The sequence below is a fragment of the Diaporthe amygdali genome (genome assembly GCF_026229845.1).
Source record: "Diaporthe amygdali strain CAA958 chromosome Unknown NODE_30_length_622097_cov_64_914702, whole genome shotgun sequence".
NCBI lineage: Eukaryota > Fungi > Ascomycota > Sordariomycetes > Diaporthales > Diaporthaceae > Diaporthe > Diaporthe amygdali.
The window spans coordinates 175400-194397 of NW_026517050.1; the positions used below are offsets into that span (position 1 = coordinate 175400).

General features: G+C 53.1%; 6 protein-coding genes across 6 annotated transcripts; 4 read left to right on the top strand and 2 right to left on the bottom strand.

The window, feature by feature from the left end:
- Nucleotides 1-842: 842 nt before the first annotated feature.
- J7T55_014125 (uncharacterized protein) lies at nucleotides 843-3644 on the top strand (the record flags this gene model as incomplete). Its single annotated transcript, XM_053132174.1, has 2 exons — nucleotides 843-1262; nucleotides 1323-3644. 2 exons carry the CDS (start codon nucleotides 843-845, stop codon nucleotides 3642-3644), a joined length of 2742 nt encoding a protein of 913 aa, XP_052989726.1.
- Nucleotides 3645-4479: 835 nt separating this feature from the next.
- Nucleotides 4480-5022, top strand: J7T55_014126 (uncharacterized protein; the record flags this gene model as incomplete). The annotated part of the gene is made up of 1 exon (XM_053132176.1): nucleotides 4480-5022. The coding sequence occupies one exon, from the start codon at nucleotides 4480-4482 to the stop codon at nucleotides 5020-5022; it is 543 nt and encodes a 180-aa protein (XP_052989727.1).
- Nucleotides 5023-6145: 1123 nt separating this feature from the next.
- J7T55_014127 (uncharacterized protein) lies at nucleotides 6146-8676 on the bottom strand (the record flags this gene model as incomplete). The annotated part of the gene is made up of 3 exons (XM_053132177.1): nucleotides 6146-7407; nucleotides 8058-8263; nucleotides 8594-8676. The coding sequence occupies 3 exons, from the start codon at nucleotides 8674-8676 to the stop codon at nucleotides 6146-6148; spliced, it is 1551 nt and encodes a 516-aa protein (XP_052989728.1).
- A 4562-nt stretch (nucleotides 8677-13238) lies between these two features.
- On the top strand, nucleotides 13239-14348 carry J7T55_014128 (uncharacterized protein; the record flags this gene model as incomplete). The annotated part of the gene is made up of 3 exons (XM_053132178.1): nucleotides 13239-13308; nucleotides 13370-13458; nucleotides 13518-14348. 3 exons carry the CDS (start codon nucleotides 13239-13241, stop codon nucleotides 14346-14348), a joined length of 990 nt encoding a protein of 329 aa, XP_052989729.1.
- Nucleotides 14349-16286: 1938 nt separating this feature from the next.
- On the top strand, nucleotides 16287-17022 carry J7T55_014129 (uncharacterized protein; the record flags this gene model as incomplete). Its single annotated transcript, XM_053132179.1, has 3 exons — nucleotides 16287-16506; nucleotides 16568-16742; nucleotides 16812-17022. 3 exons carry the CDS (start codon nucleotides 16287-16289, stop codon nucleotides 17020-17022), a joined length of 606 nt encoding a protein of 201 aa, XP_052989730.1.
- A 68-nt stretch (nucleotides 17023-17090) lies between these two features.
- J7T55_014130 (uncharacterized protein) lies at nucleotides 17091-18738 on the bottom strand (the record flags this gene model as incomplete). Its single annotated transcript, XM_053132180.1, has 4 exons — nucleotides 17091-17132; nucleotides 17656-18144; nucleotides 18267-18625; nucleotides 18684-18738. 4 exons carry the CDS (start codon nucleotides 18736-18738, stop codon nucleotides 17091-17093), a joined length of 945 nt encoding a protein of 314 aa, XP_052989731.1.
- Between the last annotated feature and the right edge of the window lie 260 nt (nucleotides 18739-18998).

Genomic DNA, 18998 nt, shown 5'->3' on the forward strand with positions numbered 1-18998 from the left:
CGCCTGCTGCCGCTCGTGTCTACCCATCCTGTCCTATCCCTGGCCTGAACCTCAACCTGGACCAGACCACATTTCCGCCGACTTTTGTTTCTCCTTTTTTTCCATCTGCTTCGCGCCCCGCCGCCTCTTGCATTGCCCACTCCTCTACAAAGATATCCCGCCCCGGCTCTTCTTTGACGAGAGAATGAACCCGCCCCGAACGCAATGACAGGTCGAACGTGACACGGCAGACGCCTCGAATATACCACCATCGTGCCCCTTTTGGACTTGCACGCCGTCTGGGCATCTGCCCCCCCAGGAACCTAATCGAACACGCATCGAACATTACGCACTGTACATTGCAGTGATTCCTCTATCTACCCATCATCCCCATCGCCTATTACGCAGGACGCCTTGCTGTGCCTGGTGACCACGTTTAAAGACCCTCTATGGGCCTCCACACAGGCTCGGGCCATATCTTATTTGCCAGCCTTTAAATCATCGACCCATCGCTGACCCCGACCATTACGACGACAAGATACGGCCGCGACCTGGTCAGCAGATAAAGCCTGCCACCTCCAAACCTCCCGGCCCCCCCTTCCTCGCTTTGCCATCCGAATCCGTGACGGCTGGGACTTCTGGATTCTTTGTGCCCCGAGTACTTGACCAGCTCCGGCCTACCTCGCCTAAGAAGGTCTTGCTTCCCCACCGTGGTGCATCTGGCCGGCTCGATCCACTGCGAACAAGACTCAAGATACGACACGGCTGCCTTCCACGCCTCGTCGAGGATCATACATACATACATACATACATACCACACATTGTTAGGCCTTGGACCCCACAGCCTCGGGAAACCTTCCACCATGGCCATGTTGGCCTCAAAGTCGCCTTACCAGGCGTCCCTCAGCTCCAACCAGTCGACACTTGTCCCCTCGAGCTCGACACAGTCTTCCTACCCGCCTCCGAGGAGAGCCGCAACGATTCCCATGACAAATCAGTCCTTTGCAAGCCCCACTGAATCCGAGTTCTCCGAGGGCGATGGCCCCGACTCGGTCAAGTATTGGGATGAAGACAGGGTTTGCGACTACCTGAGGACCGTCAAGTGCGGTGACTATGAGAACTTGTTCAGGAAGAATCACATCAATGGCGAGAACCTCTTGGAAATGGACAAGGAAGTCCTGAAAGAGATGGGCATCGACAAAGTCGGTGACAGAGTCCGTCTGTTCTTGGGCATCAAAAAGTTGAGGACTCAGGCATATGCCAACCAAAAGAAGCGCAATAGGGTGAGTAAACTCTGGACCGCTTCAGGAATGTGTTGACACGGCACTGACAGCGATAACTAGGATTCTTTCGGTGGTTTGGACCTTCAGCAATACACGCCATCATCATCGGGATCCCCTCGTCCCCCAAACTCGGCGTCTCGGTCCCAGCCTACACCACTGCTGAACAAGAGATACTCGAGGCAATATGACATGGCAGTGCCCCTCGACGTTGCAAAGCCCTCTTCCAGGCCGACTTCTCCCCTTCCCGGCACAGAACACAAGCCAGCTCGTCAGGCTTACGCACAGGGGACGGTGGGTCATGGCCTACCGGCCGGGCCTCGCCCGCCTACCTCCCCTCCTCAGGTGCGATCCGGTCCGACAGCGCACCACAGAAACGGCTCCAGTGCCGACGGATCCCTCATGGCGGCATTGCCTCACAACCAGGATGTCATTCGTGTTATTTCCACCGGTGGTGTCACAAAGGTGGTTAAGATCGCCGATTGCAGAAATTGTGCCGAAGTAATGCGCTTGACGCTACGCAAGTTTGCGCTACGCGAAGACCACGAGAGGAATTATTGCTTCTGGATACTGGTTGGCGTCGACGCCAACCCCAAGATGTGTCGCCGTCTCGGCGATACCGAGTTGTGGAAGATTATCAAGGATGAAAAGAGGCCGGAGCGGAATCGCCTCATCCTCAGGAGGGTGCCGGCTGGCGAACCCGGCCGCGGCGAGCTTGAGCGGGCTGCAGCGATTGCCATGGAGGAAAACCAGCAGAACCACCACCGGGCACTCGGAAGCATCAGCCATACGAGCCAGGCCAAGGTGCAGAAGGTACTGGGCGAGAACTGGGACTCAATTCAGCCTCCGCTGTCGCCCGTGACGTATCAGGACCGAGAAAGAAATGTTCAGAATGCCGCACGGGAGTTGGAGAGGCCTGCCTCCAACGATGCCAAGTCACCAAATCCTAGGACTCGCAAGGTCCTGAGACAGTTTGGCGGGCTACGGCCTCCCAGTGAGCTCATTGCATCCGACCTTACATCCTACTTCCCGGACCACGCCCGTGAAGACATCGACCGCACCGCCCGGCTGTCCATGAGGAGATCCCAACGACTCAGCAAGTATAATAGTCGTCTCAGTGTTGCAAGCAACCTCAGCTTTGCCTCGAGCGTGCAAGATGCGCCTCCGATCCCTACCATTGCCGACAGCTGGCTCAATGCTAATACCCAACTCGCCAAAGTTCAGCCACGGAGCATACATGGGCGGATGACGCCCATGTTTAGGGACTCTGTATCTTCCTCTGTTCTTGACACCTTACAAGAGGAATCGAGTCCTGTTGAGCCCAACAGGAAGTCGTATGTGTCTTTTGCCGACAGCGGGTCTGACACGGCTGCCGTCAGCGTGACGGATCCTGAGGGCAATGTCGTCCGGCACAGCTACTTCGATGGCGAAAGTAGTACTGGTGGCTCGGGCTCGAGCTCCCTCAGAGACGTCAACCAGGCCCTCAATGACGACGGCGAGGATGCCGACGAGGAGCTGCAGAGCTTCCTGTCGGGCGAGTCCTGGGACGACAACAAATGGATGAAGGGCGCCCTTATCGGCCAAGGATCCTTCGGCTGCGTGTACCTCGCGCTGCACGCTGTCACTGGCGAGCTTCTTGCTGTGAAGCAAGTCGAGTCTCCGTCTCCCGGCGCCAACTCGCAGAATGACTCGCGCAAGAAGAGCATGATTGAGGCTCTCAAGCGCGAAATCAGCTTGCTCCGAGACCTTCGACACCCCAACATTGTGCAGTACCTTGGCTGCAGTTCCTCCTCGGACTTCCTAAATATTTTCCTTGAGTATGTTCCAGGCGGATCTGTCCAGACGATGTTGAACTCATACGGTGCCCTGCCTGAGCCGCTCGTGCGCAGCTTCGTGCGGCAGATCCTCACGGGCTTGTCTTACTTGCATGGCAAGGAGATCATCCACCGTGATATCAAGGGAGCCAACATCCTGGTCGACAACAAGGGCACTATCAAGATCTCCGATTTCGGTATCTCCAAGAAGCTCGAGGCCACCAATATCCTCAGTGGCGCAAATAACAACAAGCACCGGCCCTCGCTGCAGGGTTCCGTCTACTGGATGGCGCCGGAGGTCGTCAAGCAGACTAGCTACACGCGCAAGGCGGATATCTGGTCCCTGGGATGTCTAGTCGTCGAGATGATGACGGGGACACATCCTTTCCCGGACTGCACACAATTGCAGGCCATCTTCAAAATTGGCGGGTCAAAGGCCGCGCCGACGATCCCTGAACACGCCAGCGAGGAAGCTCAGGACTTCCTCGCCCAGACATTTGAGCTGGACCACAACAAGCGACCCAGCGCGGACGAGCTGATGGTCCATCCTTTCTTGACGCCCATCACCTAAACAGTTGGTGTACGGCAATTCTTTTCTTCTTTCTTTATATGTGTATATAGATAGACCAAGACTTACTACGTGTACCGGTATCACGAGGCACGATCACAAAGACAGACAGGACGAACGACCTACTGAATACCTACTGGATATGTATTGCATGTGGATGGGAGGGTTATCCTGGAGAGACAAAGTAATAATGCTCTGGGGATGGCGAAGCTTGCCCTGGTGGGTGCGACAAAAAGCTATTGTTGGCCGTGTACTCGTACTATTTCATCCGACTCTGTACGATTTGGAAATTGAGAGAACGAACACCTTCATCTTGACACATATTTGCTATCATTTACATGAACCTATCTCTGATGTGACATCAACTGTGAACAATGTTTCGTGCTGTGCCGTCGGGTCACTGATTGCTGAGGCAGAACCTCTTGTGGGAGGCAGAGACCTGAGAGGCGACCGCGGCTGGTACGTGGGTTGTGTCGTATCGTAGCCCGTTCGAATGCAAGCAGGTTTGCTTGACAAGCGACCATCCGCAATTCCAGGCAGGCGGGCAGGCAGGCATAAGTTGCAGGGACATATGTCTGTCATACAGGCAAACCCGCCTCACCTTCAACTTCGCACTCACCACCATCACCGAACCCCGCCTCATTAGCAGACGAGAAGCTCAGCACAGCTTCGAGATATCTTAGGTTACGTGGAGGCTACCTGCTGCCTAGCCTACCCATCCTTTACTCACGAACACTACTCGTACTCAGAACGAAGGACTGGCACAACTCATCAACGGCATACACCCTCCCCCCTCCACACACATACACACAAAGGGCTCGATAGCACCGGATCGAAAATGACTCCCAAGACCGACAATGAGACACTTCTTTACTTCGCCTTTGGCTCCAACCTCAGCAGCACACAGATGCGCGCCCGCTGCCCGGGCGCGGCGGCGACGGGCCTGGCGTTCCTGCCAGGCTACGACTTCATCATCAACGAGCGCGGATACGCAAACGTGGCCCCGACGGCCGGCGACGGAAGCGGCGGCGGCGTGTACGGCGTCCTCTACCGGCTCGGCTCGCCCGCGGAGAAGAGGCGCCTCGACCAGTACGAGGGCGTGCCCTGGGCGTACGAGGACCTGGTGCTGGACGTCGAGCTGGTGGACGCAGCTGGGGCTAAGAGCACGGTGCAGGCGCTGGTGTACGTCGACCGGCTGCGGGTGAGCCCCGCGGCGCCGAAGGACGAGTACGTGGCGCGGATGAACCTGGGCATCGACGAGGCTACGGCCGAGTGGGGGCTGCCGGATGATTACGTACGTGATGTTATGAGGCGCTACATACCTGCTCCCGCCGCCGCCGCTACCGCCGGCCCGGACGAGACGGCCGCGGCAGGTGGCTGAGGTTTCGGAGTTAGTGAGGGGAGGGGTTGGGATGAGCGTGCAGTGGGGGGTTTCTGGTCGGTCAGGTCCAGAGAGTGGTTCGCGAGAGGCGGAAGATCACCGAGTTTAAGATGTCGGACGAGACGTTCTGGATGTTCAGATGAGGTTGCGCGGCGAGGACGGGACGGGGGTGGCTGTTGATGCGTGACGGGGCGTTGGAGCCGTGGCTCGGGTGTGTTCGGGGATATCGGCCGTGGCCAATCCTCCGGAGATGGCCTCTCGACTCTCACATCTTTCATTGACGTTCAGTCCTCCCACAAGGAGCGAGAGGCAAAGCATGCTCATGTAGAGTGGCTTAGCAGAGGACAGAGATGCCCCTTAAATCAAACCCAACAATAGAGCACGCGTGGCTCGAATGGCAAGCCGATCTATTTGCGCGCATCAGATCTAAACTCTACCTCGAGCAAGGCTATTTCCCCGGGTTGAATGTTTCACAAGGGTGACGAGTCCTCCCCCCTTCCTCCTGGACAACTTGCTCCAGTAGCTCGGAGCCGGTAGCTGGGGGGTTGTGGCCATATCCCGAATACGACTTTGAGATTGTGACTGTGTGACCGCGAGCCGCATGTTCCCCAACGACATGTGCGTCTCCCCGAACTGTTTGCTCGGCAGTGGACAGGAAACGCGGCCGGCAGCGTCTGCAGATCATCTCTCATCACAATGCACATTTGGACACGGAGTAGTCTTTTGAAGAATTGGGTTTGGAATTGTTCTGTAGACCGGTCACATGTGTGACTCAACTATTTCTCTTTTAGAATGCCTTGTCTTTCCTGTTCCACCTCTTCTGTCTTGCACGAGACCACTCATTCCATCCACCATGAACGCCATGCAATGCCATGATGCCCATTATTTTGGGTCCTGTATAGGTCTGTGTATGTCCATAACAAATGCAAAATGTCAGACGAATTAAAGAGAAATAAAAAAAATCATGCAATCATGCATCGCTTCATGAAAACGCTCGCTCATGTCTCGATCCGTGTCCAACATGCCAGATGCAAGGTCTCGGGTTCCGCTCAGTTCAAACGTGAAAAGACGTGATGTATGGTGGTAAGATACAAGGCAGATGGTCGCTGGAGCTGTTTTCGCCTTAGAAAAGAGCGGCACCGGCCCCGAATGCCACAGCCACGACGGCCCCAACGGCCGCGGAAAGCGCAACGCCGTCTGTCAGCCGCGGCGCCGCATTCTTGAGCCCGAAGCCACCGGCGATGGTCGTCGAGTCGGAGAGCCCCGTGGCGGCCACGGCATTAGCGACGGCGGTGGCGCTGGGGACGGCGTCGGTTCCGGAGCCGATCTCGAGGACGTTGCTGGTGGTGGCGTTGAAGTTCGTCTGGGCGATGGAGATCTCGTTGTTCTCGAGGTCGTAGACGACGTAGGCGCTGCGGAGGAAGGTGTCGCCCAGGACCATGCTGCTGGAGCCGGCGGGCGCGATGCCGAACAGGCACGCCTCGGTGCCGTCCGAGAAGCGCGGGCGCTTGCCCGAGGCCGTGACCAGGTCCAGCACGAGCTCGTTCATCTCGACCGAGATGACAGGCGAGCTGAAGGTGAAGTCGAGCGTGGCGTTGTCGTTGGCCTTGCTGCACGCGATGTACGCCGCGCCCTCGTTGCTGTCGTATTGCGCCGACACGCGGTCGTAGATGGTCTCCACCATGGAGTTGGGCAGGTATGTCAGGCTGCTGCCGCTGTCCAGGAGCACCGCCAGTGCCTGGTCCTCCGCGATCGTCTCGCCGCTGAACGACACGCCGGTCAGTGTGATCAGGAACTCGGCGTACACGCTGCCCTCGGCTTGGATCGGCAGCGTCTGGAGCTCGCCCTGGAACTGGTCCGTGTCCACACCGCCAAACAGGATCTGGCCGGTGCTCGCGTCGAGGTCGTTCAGCCACAGGCTGTAGGCATTGGACGTGATCTTGCCCTCGGACTTCATCTTCGCCGGCAGGTTGTCGTAGGCCGACAGCTGCGCCCGGCCAACCTGCACTTCGTTCACCGCGTAGCCCACTCCCAGAATGCCCTGGGAGCTGCTGCTCGTGTAGCCAATACCGAACTGGAAGTCGCTTACTGTCGTCCCGCCTATTGACATCGTGTCCGTCACGTAGTCACCGCTTGCTCCGGAGCCGTCGACGTATGATATGTTGAACCAAGAACCAACATACTCATATGTTGACGAGGAGTTGGCGTCATATGTGCCGGCAAAAGCACAGGGTTGTGATGTTTGTGTACATAATGCTGAGCTCGCGGTGTTTACCCACAGGTCACTGCTGCCGGTATCGAGGTGAAGTCGGAGGGACTGTGCCGGGGTCCCCAGAGTGGCGTTAATGAAGTATAATGTTTCTTCGTTGTCGAGATTGGCCGTTACTGTTCCTCGTCTCCGTAGTTGGTCTCGTTTATGTGGATTCGTAACTGTCTTCCTTTGAGTGGGCATACCCACTACCCTTGGTGATCCTCCATCTGTTCTTTTTCGTAGGTCGATTCCCTCCGCTGATGATATTATTGTGGCCGAGAGGGCCAGTAACGTCGTGCACTTCATTATAGTGGTCGTCTGTGGAACCTCCACTCGAGATATTCGTAATAGCCAGGAAGTAGCTGTTCACAGCGGAGCGGGATCCCGACGGGGCGGTTGGGGAAGGGAAAGATGAGAGAGAAGTCACTATATCATCTGGGGTGGTGTTGCTGTATTGTATAACCTGGGAAATACCAAGAAAGTCGGAAAGTGGCGGCGCAGGTCAGGAGTGGAGAATATTCGTGGGCTTCGTACGTAAGGCCGGTGATATTCGTTGGACCTAATGACTGCGCCCAGACAATTTTCCCCAGTCCGTGGCGATTATCGTTTTTTCTTTTGTCTGACCTGGCCTGAGGTTAAGAGGTTCTAATTTACAGCTCTGCCGATTCCAGTGTCGCTCCGGAGAATATTGTAGAACGCAGCAATTCGAGATGAAGTTGAGTAGGAGGGTTTCAAGGTTTGGATATGGGGGAAGGGGTGCCGAGAGAGTCAAGTATCAACGAACAAGCGAATTGTCGCAGCGACCCAAGCGCAGAAACAGCGTACAAGAGGAGAGACACGGTCTGGTTTCCGCCCCCAGGAGCATGAATCAGGTCCGCGCCGAGGGTGCGATGCAAGACGCCTGGCAACAGCCAAGCCACAGTGCACGAGGCCGAAGTGGTGCCAAGCGTCTTGGGAAGTCTCACAGACCGGGTGGTGAACTGGGGGGCACTAGGGAGCTGGGGATGCTGTCAGGGGATTACGTCGCTTGAGCGTAAGGCTAACACACAGCAGAGGGTGTATTGAGTACGGATACGGTGGTAGCGGCACGCTTCGAGTTGCAGACCCAAGATCGCCTTGGCTGTATCGGGGATGAGGGTAGTTCGGAGACCAGGACATCAGATGTTTAGGGATGCTTAAAAGGAATACTCCGACCATGCAGGCCGGGGACTTGAGACGAAAGGCAACATGGGTGCTTGCATAGGTCGACGTCAAGTACCGGACTATCCCTGCCTGCATAGCAGCTCGTCAAGACAAAAAAGAGAGGGTCCGGACACTCACCGGTACTTGGTGAACTGCTCACGGCTTCGGACGGTCAAGGTGACAGGATAGCCGAGCGAGACACGCTGCGCAGATCCCACCATCACTTCCTGGTATCCAATCGAGCGACGGACTCCCGTTCGAAAGGGACCTTGCCTTGCCTCACTCGCTGCTCAGCTCGGCCGCCATGGGTCTCGCGTAGCGAACCGCAAGGCAGCAAGCGCTTGCTTCTAGGATAGGGTGAGATTGCAACCCAGATCAGCCCAGTCCGCTGCGCTGCCCGTTGGCGCAGTTGACATTGGTCCCGTGAGAGGCGGCCCATGGCCATCGGCACTCAGGGGGGTCGGCCGCAAAGGGCGGAATATTGTGGTAGACTGTCATGTTGGCGGGTGAAAGTACGCGCGGCCCTCGAGAAGTGATTTGACAGTGGCGGGGCGGAGTGCGCGGCTTCTGAGTCCACTATCTCTTTTGACTCCTCGGACCCTCCCATCTCACTGCCGCCTTGACGCGCACAGCTGTCAATCCACGACTGCACTGCTTCCCCGTTAGATTGCACTCCTGCGTGCTTGGGTTTGGCGAAATGCAACAATGAGGTTGGTCGACGTGCGGCTGGCTGTTTGGCTGCCGGCACGCCACAGCAGCGTCGCACACTCACGCTGCAGCGGCGGTCGGATGTGAAACGCGCAAGCAGCCCTGTGTAGCGGCAGAACCAACGTCCAAGGACCGAAACCAGTTTAGCCAGGGCCTATTCTAAGCCCTTGCGACACGGGACACCGGACATCAGACATGAGCAATGGGAGTAGCGCATTTCGAGTCTTGGCTCTCCACCTTTACTCCAACACTGGTGTCGAGTCCCACTGACACCAAGCCGGAGTGCTCGTCATCCGTTGGAACGTGTTTCTCTACTTTCTCCTTTCCAAAAAGAACCTGGACGTCTGCGTTACGGTCTTGATGAGGTGAGCCTTCAAGTGTCATCGCTCCGGAATATTACCGACGACCAGCCCAAGAGCTGAGGAGGTCAGATGGGGCATCTGCATGCCGAAAGACCCCCAGAAGGCCAGAGGTGCCTTGTTGATGGGGTGTTCACCGACGTCGCCGGTAGCTTGGTGCTATTATTATCTCCGGCAAGGTGCCGAACCAATTTCCAATCTGTCGGCTGGTGCCGAGCCGACGGCTTCCCACGAATCGGGTCCACTAGTTAATATATCTGGCGTGGCCGACTCAAGTCGCTGCTGTTTGTAAGTCGGCCTCTTCGCAGAATTCTGCTGAATGACCGACGGAAATCCTCTCAAGGCCATCTAATCGCACGGGAGCTGTAGAGTGGAGACGGACACGAGTGTGTGCACTCTTTTGTTCAAGGCTCCGCTGTGCTCCGCTGTCAGCTTGACCAGCGTTCGTGGGTCATGCGTAACAGTCTCGCACGCTGCCGCGCTGGTAGCCAACAGCCTGCCGCCCCGGGGTGCTCCGTATCATCCCAGAGTCTCTGTTTCGTCATGACACTCGCTCGTCACTTCTGACCAAGAGACGTGTGAGAATGTTGGGCGATGCTTCTTGGATGACAAGTGCATCGAGATGGGATGACTGGATGACTTCAAGAAAAGGGCTTGATGTTGCACCAGGCAAGTCCTAGGCATTGTTAACGTGTCGTCGCCGAAAAGTGCCAAGGTACTGGCTGGTCTAAAGTCGCACCATTCTGACCAGGGCTGGTGTGTTGGCAAATGGAACCATTCGTCTGGCTAGGCGCTGTCTTGCTCGTGGTGCATCGCGCTGGTGCTACGGCCCGAAATTTCGGTGCTCGATATCGCAGACCATCACTTTTTCAGACCATAGGATTCTTATCACCGGAAATGGTGGCGGTCGTTTTTTCGGTCATGGTCACGAGTGGGTCACCTACAGCATCAAGGTGCGTGTGTGGCTGCGAGTGGAAAGCTGTATTACGTTGTAATCAAACAAAGGTTAAGTCAATGTTCAAAATCCATCGGATATGTGGTCGAGGGTGCCCAAGTGTAAAGGTGGTCAAGAAGACGTGGCTAATCCCCTTTGGAAGTCGCAGCTAACTGTGCAGCTGCATTGTTCTGGAGAAGGGCCAGCCAAGACAAAAAGGGATAGAGGCAAGACTTGCATTGTTCCTGCACAGCTGCGGTTCAAGGTCGAAGCTGGCATATGATCCATTCTCTGGACGGGCTGAGCACCATGCAAACGCCATCAGATCACACCTCTCAGGTACACAAGGACCATTGGACTCCTGGGCTTTTTGTGAGCAGGTCTATTTCGTGGACTATGGTCTGATTAATTTTGCCCCACAGGAATGCCAGCGAATGTCAATGCCCTCATTCAGAGTTGTGACGAAGACCACCAGCCGCAGTTTACCTCGAGAACCTCCGTGCAAATGTGATGAGCAATTTGGTGTAAGCGTGTACTGCCAGTGGCCATTCACACGTCAGTGTCTCATAGTCCAGACGGAGAATCAAGCCACCCTCCCAGGCCACGCGGTCAGTGTCTAGGACTCGTGTCTCAAGTTTCGCGAGTTTGAAGGCTCGTTCTCCTGGGCTCCAAGAGTAACCGGCGTCTCTTTGAAGATGCCGAAGCGTTGCTCAATCTTATTCAGGTCTCGCTACGTAAAACAGTCTCCTCCTCAAATGCAATGCACTTCAAATGTCTCCCAGCGACACTAACGTCTCTCAAATCATGCCTTCACAAATCCTCACCGCTGACCGAGGTGCTGCGCTTCAGGCCCCAGACTATTGCACCAGAGCAACAATGTCACACACTTGCTTGTATCACAGGAAATTTCATGTGAATTACTCATGCCACACCCACCCGTTTCGTCCTATTCATTTCACCTACAAGACCTTCTCACCACAATGCCCGCTGCCAGTGTTAGGCATAAAGACTAGCTAATTGGAAAGGGTAAGTACCCGAGGCCAGCCACCTTCTGATTACAGATAGCCCATCCGCTGCAATAGAGTGAACGAGGAACACAATAGCAGCAAAGGAATGCCATGGAGCACATTCAGGCACTTCGGTCTTGCCAAAGGCATGGATGACTTGGCTAAGCGAGTAGATTACGAGACATAATTAGATCCAGCACTCACCGATTTCCTTCTACATTATCCCTAGAGTCTTTGATAAATGCACTGTGTAAGACTGAAGCCTTCTTTACCCGAGCTTTTACCTATTGAGTAGATGATGATATCATGCAGCTCCCAGAGTACGTTAAGAAGCTCTGTTAAACTGAAGCTTATTGTTGACATTTACAGTTTAGAGATCGCCAAACAAATTAGGCTCATCCGGCCCGTCCCCGTGAGTTGCTGAAGATCTGCCGGCAACTGGACCAGTGATCATGCGGCTAAAAGCGTTTGGAGAATCTAGTCGGCTGGTACTCTAATGTCCCGGATCGCAATGACGGCTTGGGTTATTAAGGGATATACTGAAGATACTCAAGACCTTTCAACCTCTGACGGCCTTTTCCCAGCGATTGCTCAAATGATGATATTCGGCAGCCAGGGAATGACGTGGGCCCGTTAAGAAGAAGCCGGGAGGTGGGGGCCGCGGAGGGGGTAGCTAGCACCATATAATATTACTATGGCATTTTCTTTCTCATTTCCCGGATTTACCGTTGTATATCACGGGCCTGAAGTGTGATCAGAAGACGAGGTCTACATTTTCCCTACGACAGGCTTGAAACTAGCTCTTGTTTTCTCTCAGCTACTTGGCACCTGGGCTAATGGTATTGACTTATCTATCTTGAAAAGGTAATCAAAGCAGGACCTGGGTATGCACAGCGTATCGCCCGGAGCCGCAAATAATTTTGGCTGATCCGACGCTACCAAGGCCTGGTTTCTTGCTCTTTGGTGACGGAAGCTTTGAAAGGGATGGTGAAAGCTGGAAAGAAAGTAAATGCTGCGCCAGCGATAGCAAAGGCGAATACATCCCTGATTCCTACATGCAGACACTCAGAACGGTCGACAGACCTTCCTCGCCAAAGGACTGCTAGATCTGAGTTGTCACGGTCTGCAGTATATCATCGCTCCGATATTGTGGGCATAACTTTCCATGGTTGCGAGCGAGTGGTTGGCAAATAGAGATTGAACAGCGCTTACAAAGTTGGTGCTGCCGAAGGAGTTGAACACTAACCACAAAGGTTGATACCGTCATACGATACTGTCCACTATAAGCAATATACTAGTCATGAAACCTATAACCGAAGCTACGTCTCCCGCTATCGAGAACCTCTATACATCCGTCATGGAGTTTAGGTTACCGAGACCGACCCCGAAGCCGACAAGAAGCTGTGAACGACATATTGGGCCACTGAGATTTCCATATTAATCGTATAGAGCGAGAAATCCTACTCGCGCTTTCAGGACACTAACTCCAAAGGCGCGTGTTACACAAGACGTCTGCTTTAGGTTAAGGCCTTTAGTGGCGGGCCCTTCTCTGGCGTCGAATAATACAACACAAAGGAGTTAACTCCGCCAAATTTTATCTCCGGTTGGCATCAACCCATCCGCGTCCCGCATACAATTTAGAGATACGTGTATAACAAACGTATATAATAACAAAAACGAGTCCATTCCCATGAAATCTATCAGCATGACTGCACTGGCGAAATTCAATTGACCCATATTTAATACTGCTGTCCTGATTTTGTTCAAGTGCTACCATGGCTCTAGCAGCTGCTCCTAAGTCGATCGCCGATAGACCTGTGGGCTCCGTCGGTTACGGCATGATGAGTGAGTTTTTCTGACAAATGAGGCAGCTTTAGTCAGGGGTGCATAGCTAATTAGAAGCAAGACCTGACACTGTTCGGCAATATCTCTCATGACGAAAGTACCGCCCCTTTGAAGACGGCGTTGGATAACGGTGCCAACTTCTGGAATGCCGTAAGTCTTAGCAATCAGCACTAACAGGTCAGCACCCCATCTACTAACAAAGAGTATAGGCAACATTCTACGGCCCACCCAATGCCCACTCTCTTCATCTCCTCAAGCACTACTTTACTCAGTACCCCAAGGATGCCTCACGCGTATTCCTCAGCGTGAAGGGAGCTTACGACGGCGCTACTCAGACACCTCGTTGCAGCCCAGAAGATGTCCGTGCTTCGGTCGAGGAGTCTTTGCGCGTGTTGGACGGAACCAAGTCCATCGACCTTTTCGCATGCGCTCGCCTCGACCCAAAGGTGGCCATCGAGATAACAGTCGCGACGCTCGCACAGCTGATCCAGGAGGGCAAGATCGGCTCATACGGGCTCAGCGAGGTCAACGCGGAGACTATTCGCCGCGCCCACGCTATTCACCCGGTCGCCGCCGTCGAAGCCGAGCTCAGCCTATTTTCGCGACACGTGCTCGAGAAGGGAGGCGTCGCCGACACCTGCCGCGAGCTTGGCATTCCGCTGGTTGGCTACAGTCCGCTTGATCGTGGCTGGTTGACCGGACAAGTTAGGACTCTCGACGACCTACCTGCTGACGACTTCCGTCGGCACTACCCTCGCTTCCAGCCGGGAAACTTTGAGAAGAATGTTAAATTGGCCGCGCGTGTCGAGCAGGTTGCCAAAAAGAAGGGTTGCACAAGCGCCCAGGTTGCGATTGCCTGGGTCAGGGCACAGGGTGTGCTGCCTATCCCTGGTGCAACTAAGCCCCCACGGGTGATCGAAAACTGCAAAATTGTCGAGCTCACAGATGCTGAATTAGCTGAGCTAGAGCAAGCTGTGAGGCTGACCGAGGTCTCGGGTGATCGTTACCCTGCGATGTTTCATGAATTCCTGGCAAAATAGGTACTGGGCTCTGCGGAACTCTATTCATGTCCTGAATGACTTCTTGTATACGAAGAAAGCAGACACTTCAGCGTCTGCATAGATGATGATTCCTGGAAATGATGCAAATGGCGCAGGCTAGAAACTTGAGAATGAACGGGTCTTGTGTCCTGTGGACCACTATTTCAGTACTCAGATACGCGCTAGAAGGTAACAAATCGAATTGAGCGGTGAGACTTGGTGTTGATATAGATATTTTCAACCCACTAACTTCCAAACCTCTGTCCCATCACTCGTTTGTGATCTACCGATGGCCTCTTCCTGCACATGGATCTCTTTAACACGGCAAACACTTATCTAGGGATAGCATTCGATACCCTTGCACAAACTTCACTTACATACCTGTCACAGTGAAATAAAGATATATCAGTATATTTTGTGTGTTCTTCAGATACGAAGTTTCACATTTGGGGAAGAATGCTGGTTTAGATTTGGACGGGGATGATCGCTGCAAACTCAGTATTCTGGCCTGACCGGTGTTCTCAATTTAGACTCTGTGTGGTCCATTTCGTGTATCCACCAGGATCCTCGCACTATTATCTTTATTATTCGAAAGGGCCAAGAAGATGTCTTCCATCACACGATTCATCGCGATTTCTGAGGTGATCATCTTCCCAGCACTGAGAGTACCGCTTCCCTCAAATTTCCAATGGACAGGTGCGGATACCTATGTGAGTTTATTTCAGGCAGTGCCTGTCCAGATTCGACACTGCTATCCCGGTAGACTCTTTTTACAATACAACATCTGACAGGTGGTTTGCCTGTCAATTACCTCTTGGCTTCAGTTCGTCGGCACCGGTTGCCCTAGTTTAGATATGCAGAAGGGTGATTTCAGACTATTTGGGGCGTCTTTCGACGAGGAAGGATTGTATGAAAGACTGGTTACTAATAGCTCAACAGTATTTGGTGGAGCGGTAATGCTCTCGAATGCATGCCTATGAACAGAATCTACTTTTAATCTTCTATTTTCTTAGTAGTGCATCTCAGCAATATGACTATACGAGCTGAGTATTGTACTTAGTGGTATACTTGACAAATGCAACTGACTATTTGCACTATTTATAAGTCAACTGACTGACTTTCGCCCAATGTTCCATTATGAAGTATACTTGTGAAGTATCACATAGAGAACCCCGCCGACAAAGTCGACTGAGGAATGCTGAGGTTGAAAGTTTGTCGAAGACAGACCACTCAGCCGCACAAACAACATAGATATCATGACACAAACAATTAATGCAGTAACGGAAACGGACATGCAACCGAAAGTAGAAATACCATCTGAACTTACGAGAATGTCTTATTTTTGTCGTTGTGTAGAAATCTAGACGCCTTGGCGGCTCCATTCGGCACGGTTGCCCATCAATGCGGGAGGAACCCTGATTAAACGAAACCTTGATTCAAGGCTCCTTAGGTAAGTACCTTTGTTGTGGATAGCAATCATCACAGTCTGAGCTGCATCAACGGACAGAGTGGAAAGTATAGTAAAGCAATGCCATGAAAAGTCCAATGTCTCTCATCGGAAGAGCCGACCGCAGCGCCGTATCCGTCTTTTTGGATCGTGGCCATGTTAGAATGCGGTCGGTCTGTGAGTGTATGGACGTAACTTCGGATCCGCCTCCCTTAGAGATTGGAGTCGTGATCTTCAGACCATCAACAACTTTGAAATATTATATAAAACCTGTCCATCGCTTGCCTCACATAGCTATCTGTTGCTCATCACTCATCCGCTTACTCTTCTTTGAATACTACTAAATAGCGCTTCTTCAGATTGAGAATTTGTTACAAATCTCGGTGCCGCTTGGTCTATCGTTTTATTACTATCCTATCAACGTCGCTCACTTTTGAAAGAAGATCCTTTCCCACAATCAAATCTTAGACGTTTCCTCAAGAGATATCAACATGCGTTTCTCCATTGTCGCTTCCATGTTGACCGGCGTCTCGGCTCTGGTCGTGCCCGCTCCACTCACCGTCAGGGACGAGGTCAAGGCTACTGATGCTGCTCTGGAGAAGCGAGTCGTTGTGGAGGCTCTCATCATGGCAGCAGCCACGGCTGCTGTCGGACAAGTAGCCGTCAGGGCTGTAGATGCAGCTATCGACCTCATCAAAGACGTGAGCGATTGTACGTAAATGCTCACGCTGCTCGAGCCCGAGAGTATGTTCATTAGCTAACGAAGCAGCAGGGACCGATGCTCGCGAGTCATTCACACAAAATGTCACAGCTCAAATGTGGTCTGAGAATCCTTCTCCGGGAACATATATCGCCGCTATCTGCTACAACATGGGCTATGAATTCGCAAACGCCGACCACTCCGAGGTCACTACGGTTGAATTGAAATCTGGTAGCCTTCATACTGAGTATGTAAACTACCCCTCCTCCTAATTATAGAATCAAGTACTCCAAACCATTTTCTTACAACGCAACAGCTATGACTGCATGTTCATGCAAAAAGGCAACACATTCTTCCCTCAAGGTGACGGTGGCTTCATCAACTATAGCTACAACAGCGACGGCTCTTGCACACGCACTGATGGTAGGCTGCTGTCCTTCACTTCCCATTACAAGCACAAATTTGTCAAGATATCACATTTTCCCATCTCCCAACACGCGCCCTCGCGGACATCTGACCAGAGATAATTGACGAATTTCAACAGCTTCTCTTGCTTGCTAGGCGGAATGACTAAAAGTATCGGGGGTTTGTTCCTTTAGTCTTCTCTGAAGATCTGGTAGTCTGGGGCCTTGGGTTGCTGGGAAACGGAGTGTTGCAAGAGTCTAGAACGCCATGTACTCAATTGTACCTACCCTACATAAACAAAAATATGTGGGTATCATTACAAACGCGCATTTATTTCTTTGAAATTTTGCAATTCGACTCTCTTCCACGATATACTAAACTCATAAATGGGCTTTTGTCAACACTCTCAATCTCCTAACTTCGAAGACGATTCTACTAGTACGTCCCATAAGAGATAACCTCCAGTGGGATAACTTCATGCGGGATACGTTCCTGTCGGACAACCTTCTAGACGAGGAAGTAAGTAAGCTACAGGGCGTTCCGCAATGACGTGTTGCGATTTTTGAAAGTGTGGCGGTGTTGTCCTAGTAGTGTATTTGAAACGGACGCTATCTATATCATCATTTGCTTTACCGGAATTTTTCCCGCTTAGAGAAGAAGGATATCTTGAAAATGCATGCTCACTGCAGTCAAGTTATCACCACAGACTCAACCCCCCCGTCCTCGCTAAAATACAACCTATCGATAGCAATTACCCTATGATTCGGATCTGTCTCGTTCAGTGGCCGACGGTGATAGACAATATACCACTCGTCTGTCCCCGGTAGATTCAGAATGCCATTGTGACCAGTTGCAACCGCGACATTCGGGTTCTGCGACAGGATAACACCTCGCGGCGTAAACGGTCCGAGGGGTGAAGTAGATGTACCATATGCAACCTGATACGTGGGATCGCCGTAACCGTTTTCGGACCACGTCATGTAGTAGATGTTGTTGCGCTTGAAGATCTTGGTGCCCTCTACGAAGGTAGTGGATGGGGTGATGTCCTTGAAAGTCGAATTGGAATCTGGAAACGGCCGGAAGCTGATCATATCCTCGTTTAGAAGTGCGACATTTACGGCACTGCCGCCGAAGTAAAAGTAGATCACGCCATCGTCATCGACAAACACATCCGGATCCATCGGATTCGCCCCGTTGATGATGCTGTCTACAAGACGGCGGCCCAGTGCGTCCGTGTAAGGCCCCTGTGTGTTGCTTGTCGTCAGTCAGGATGATCCCGTTACCTGCACGGACACACAACTCCCGCCCTCCCCGTTCCGCATCTCCCGGCTCAACAAAGGCGCATGCGAAAAAAGAGACAACTCACCCCGGGGACATCGGCGACCGCAACTCCTAGACCGGCAGTGGCATCTTGACTTCGAAGGCCGTTGGCGCTGAAATAGAAGTAGTACCTTCCATCTCTGCCGCGGATGGAAGCCGGCGCCCATAGGCTATCTTGAGCCCAGCTGATGGCCGCGGTCGTCAAAACGTTGGGGTGCTTGGTCCAATTGATCAGGTCCGGCGAGGAGAAGGCATCGAACCACTTCTGATCTTCGAAAACTATAGAGGTGGTGGGGAAGATCCAGAAAACAGAATCGTACTCGCGGATCTCGGGATCGGCGTACCATCCGTTAAAGGGGAGGGGGTTTGTAGGCTGTGTGATGTTGGGAGGGACCGCTTGAGTAGCTGCGGCCGCAACGAGCAACGACAGAGCGCAAATTTTCATGTCTTCAAGTCGACGTACAATCGTGGAGCAAGTGGTCGAGTCGGGCAACCACGGTCCAACGGCGAGTGAACAGCTTGAAGTCTAGGTGAGGTGCAACCGCGCTTGCGCAGAGAAGCAAATAAAGTCGCCGTAGTACAACGTGTCTGCAGGTAGGATAGAATGTAGCCAGTGTATTTGGTTAGAAGGGAGCGTAGGGACTGTTTTTATTATGGTCCCTGGGCCCCGAAGCAAGTGGGTGTTGTGGTGTTGCTTTACAACAACACCTGCTTCGTCGGCTGCTGCTCAAGGTCACGGGCCGTGGACACGAGGGTACTTAGTCCTGGAACCACTGCA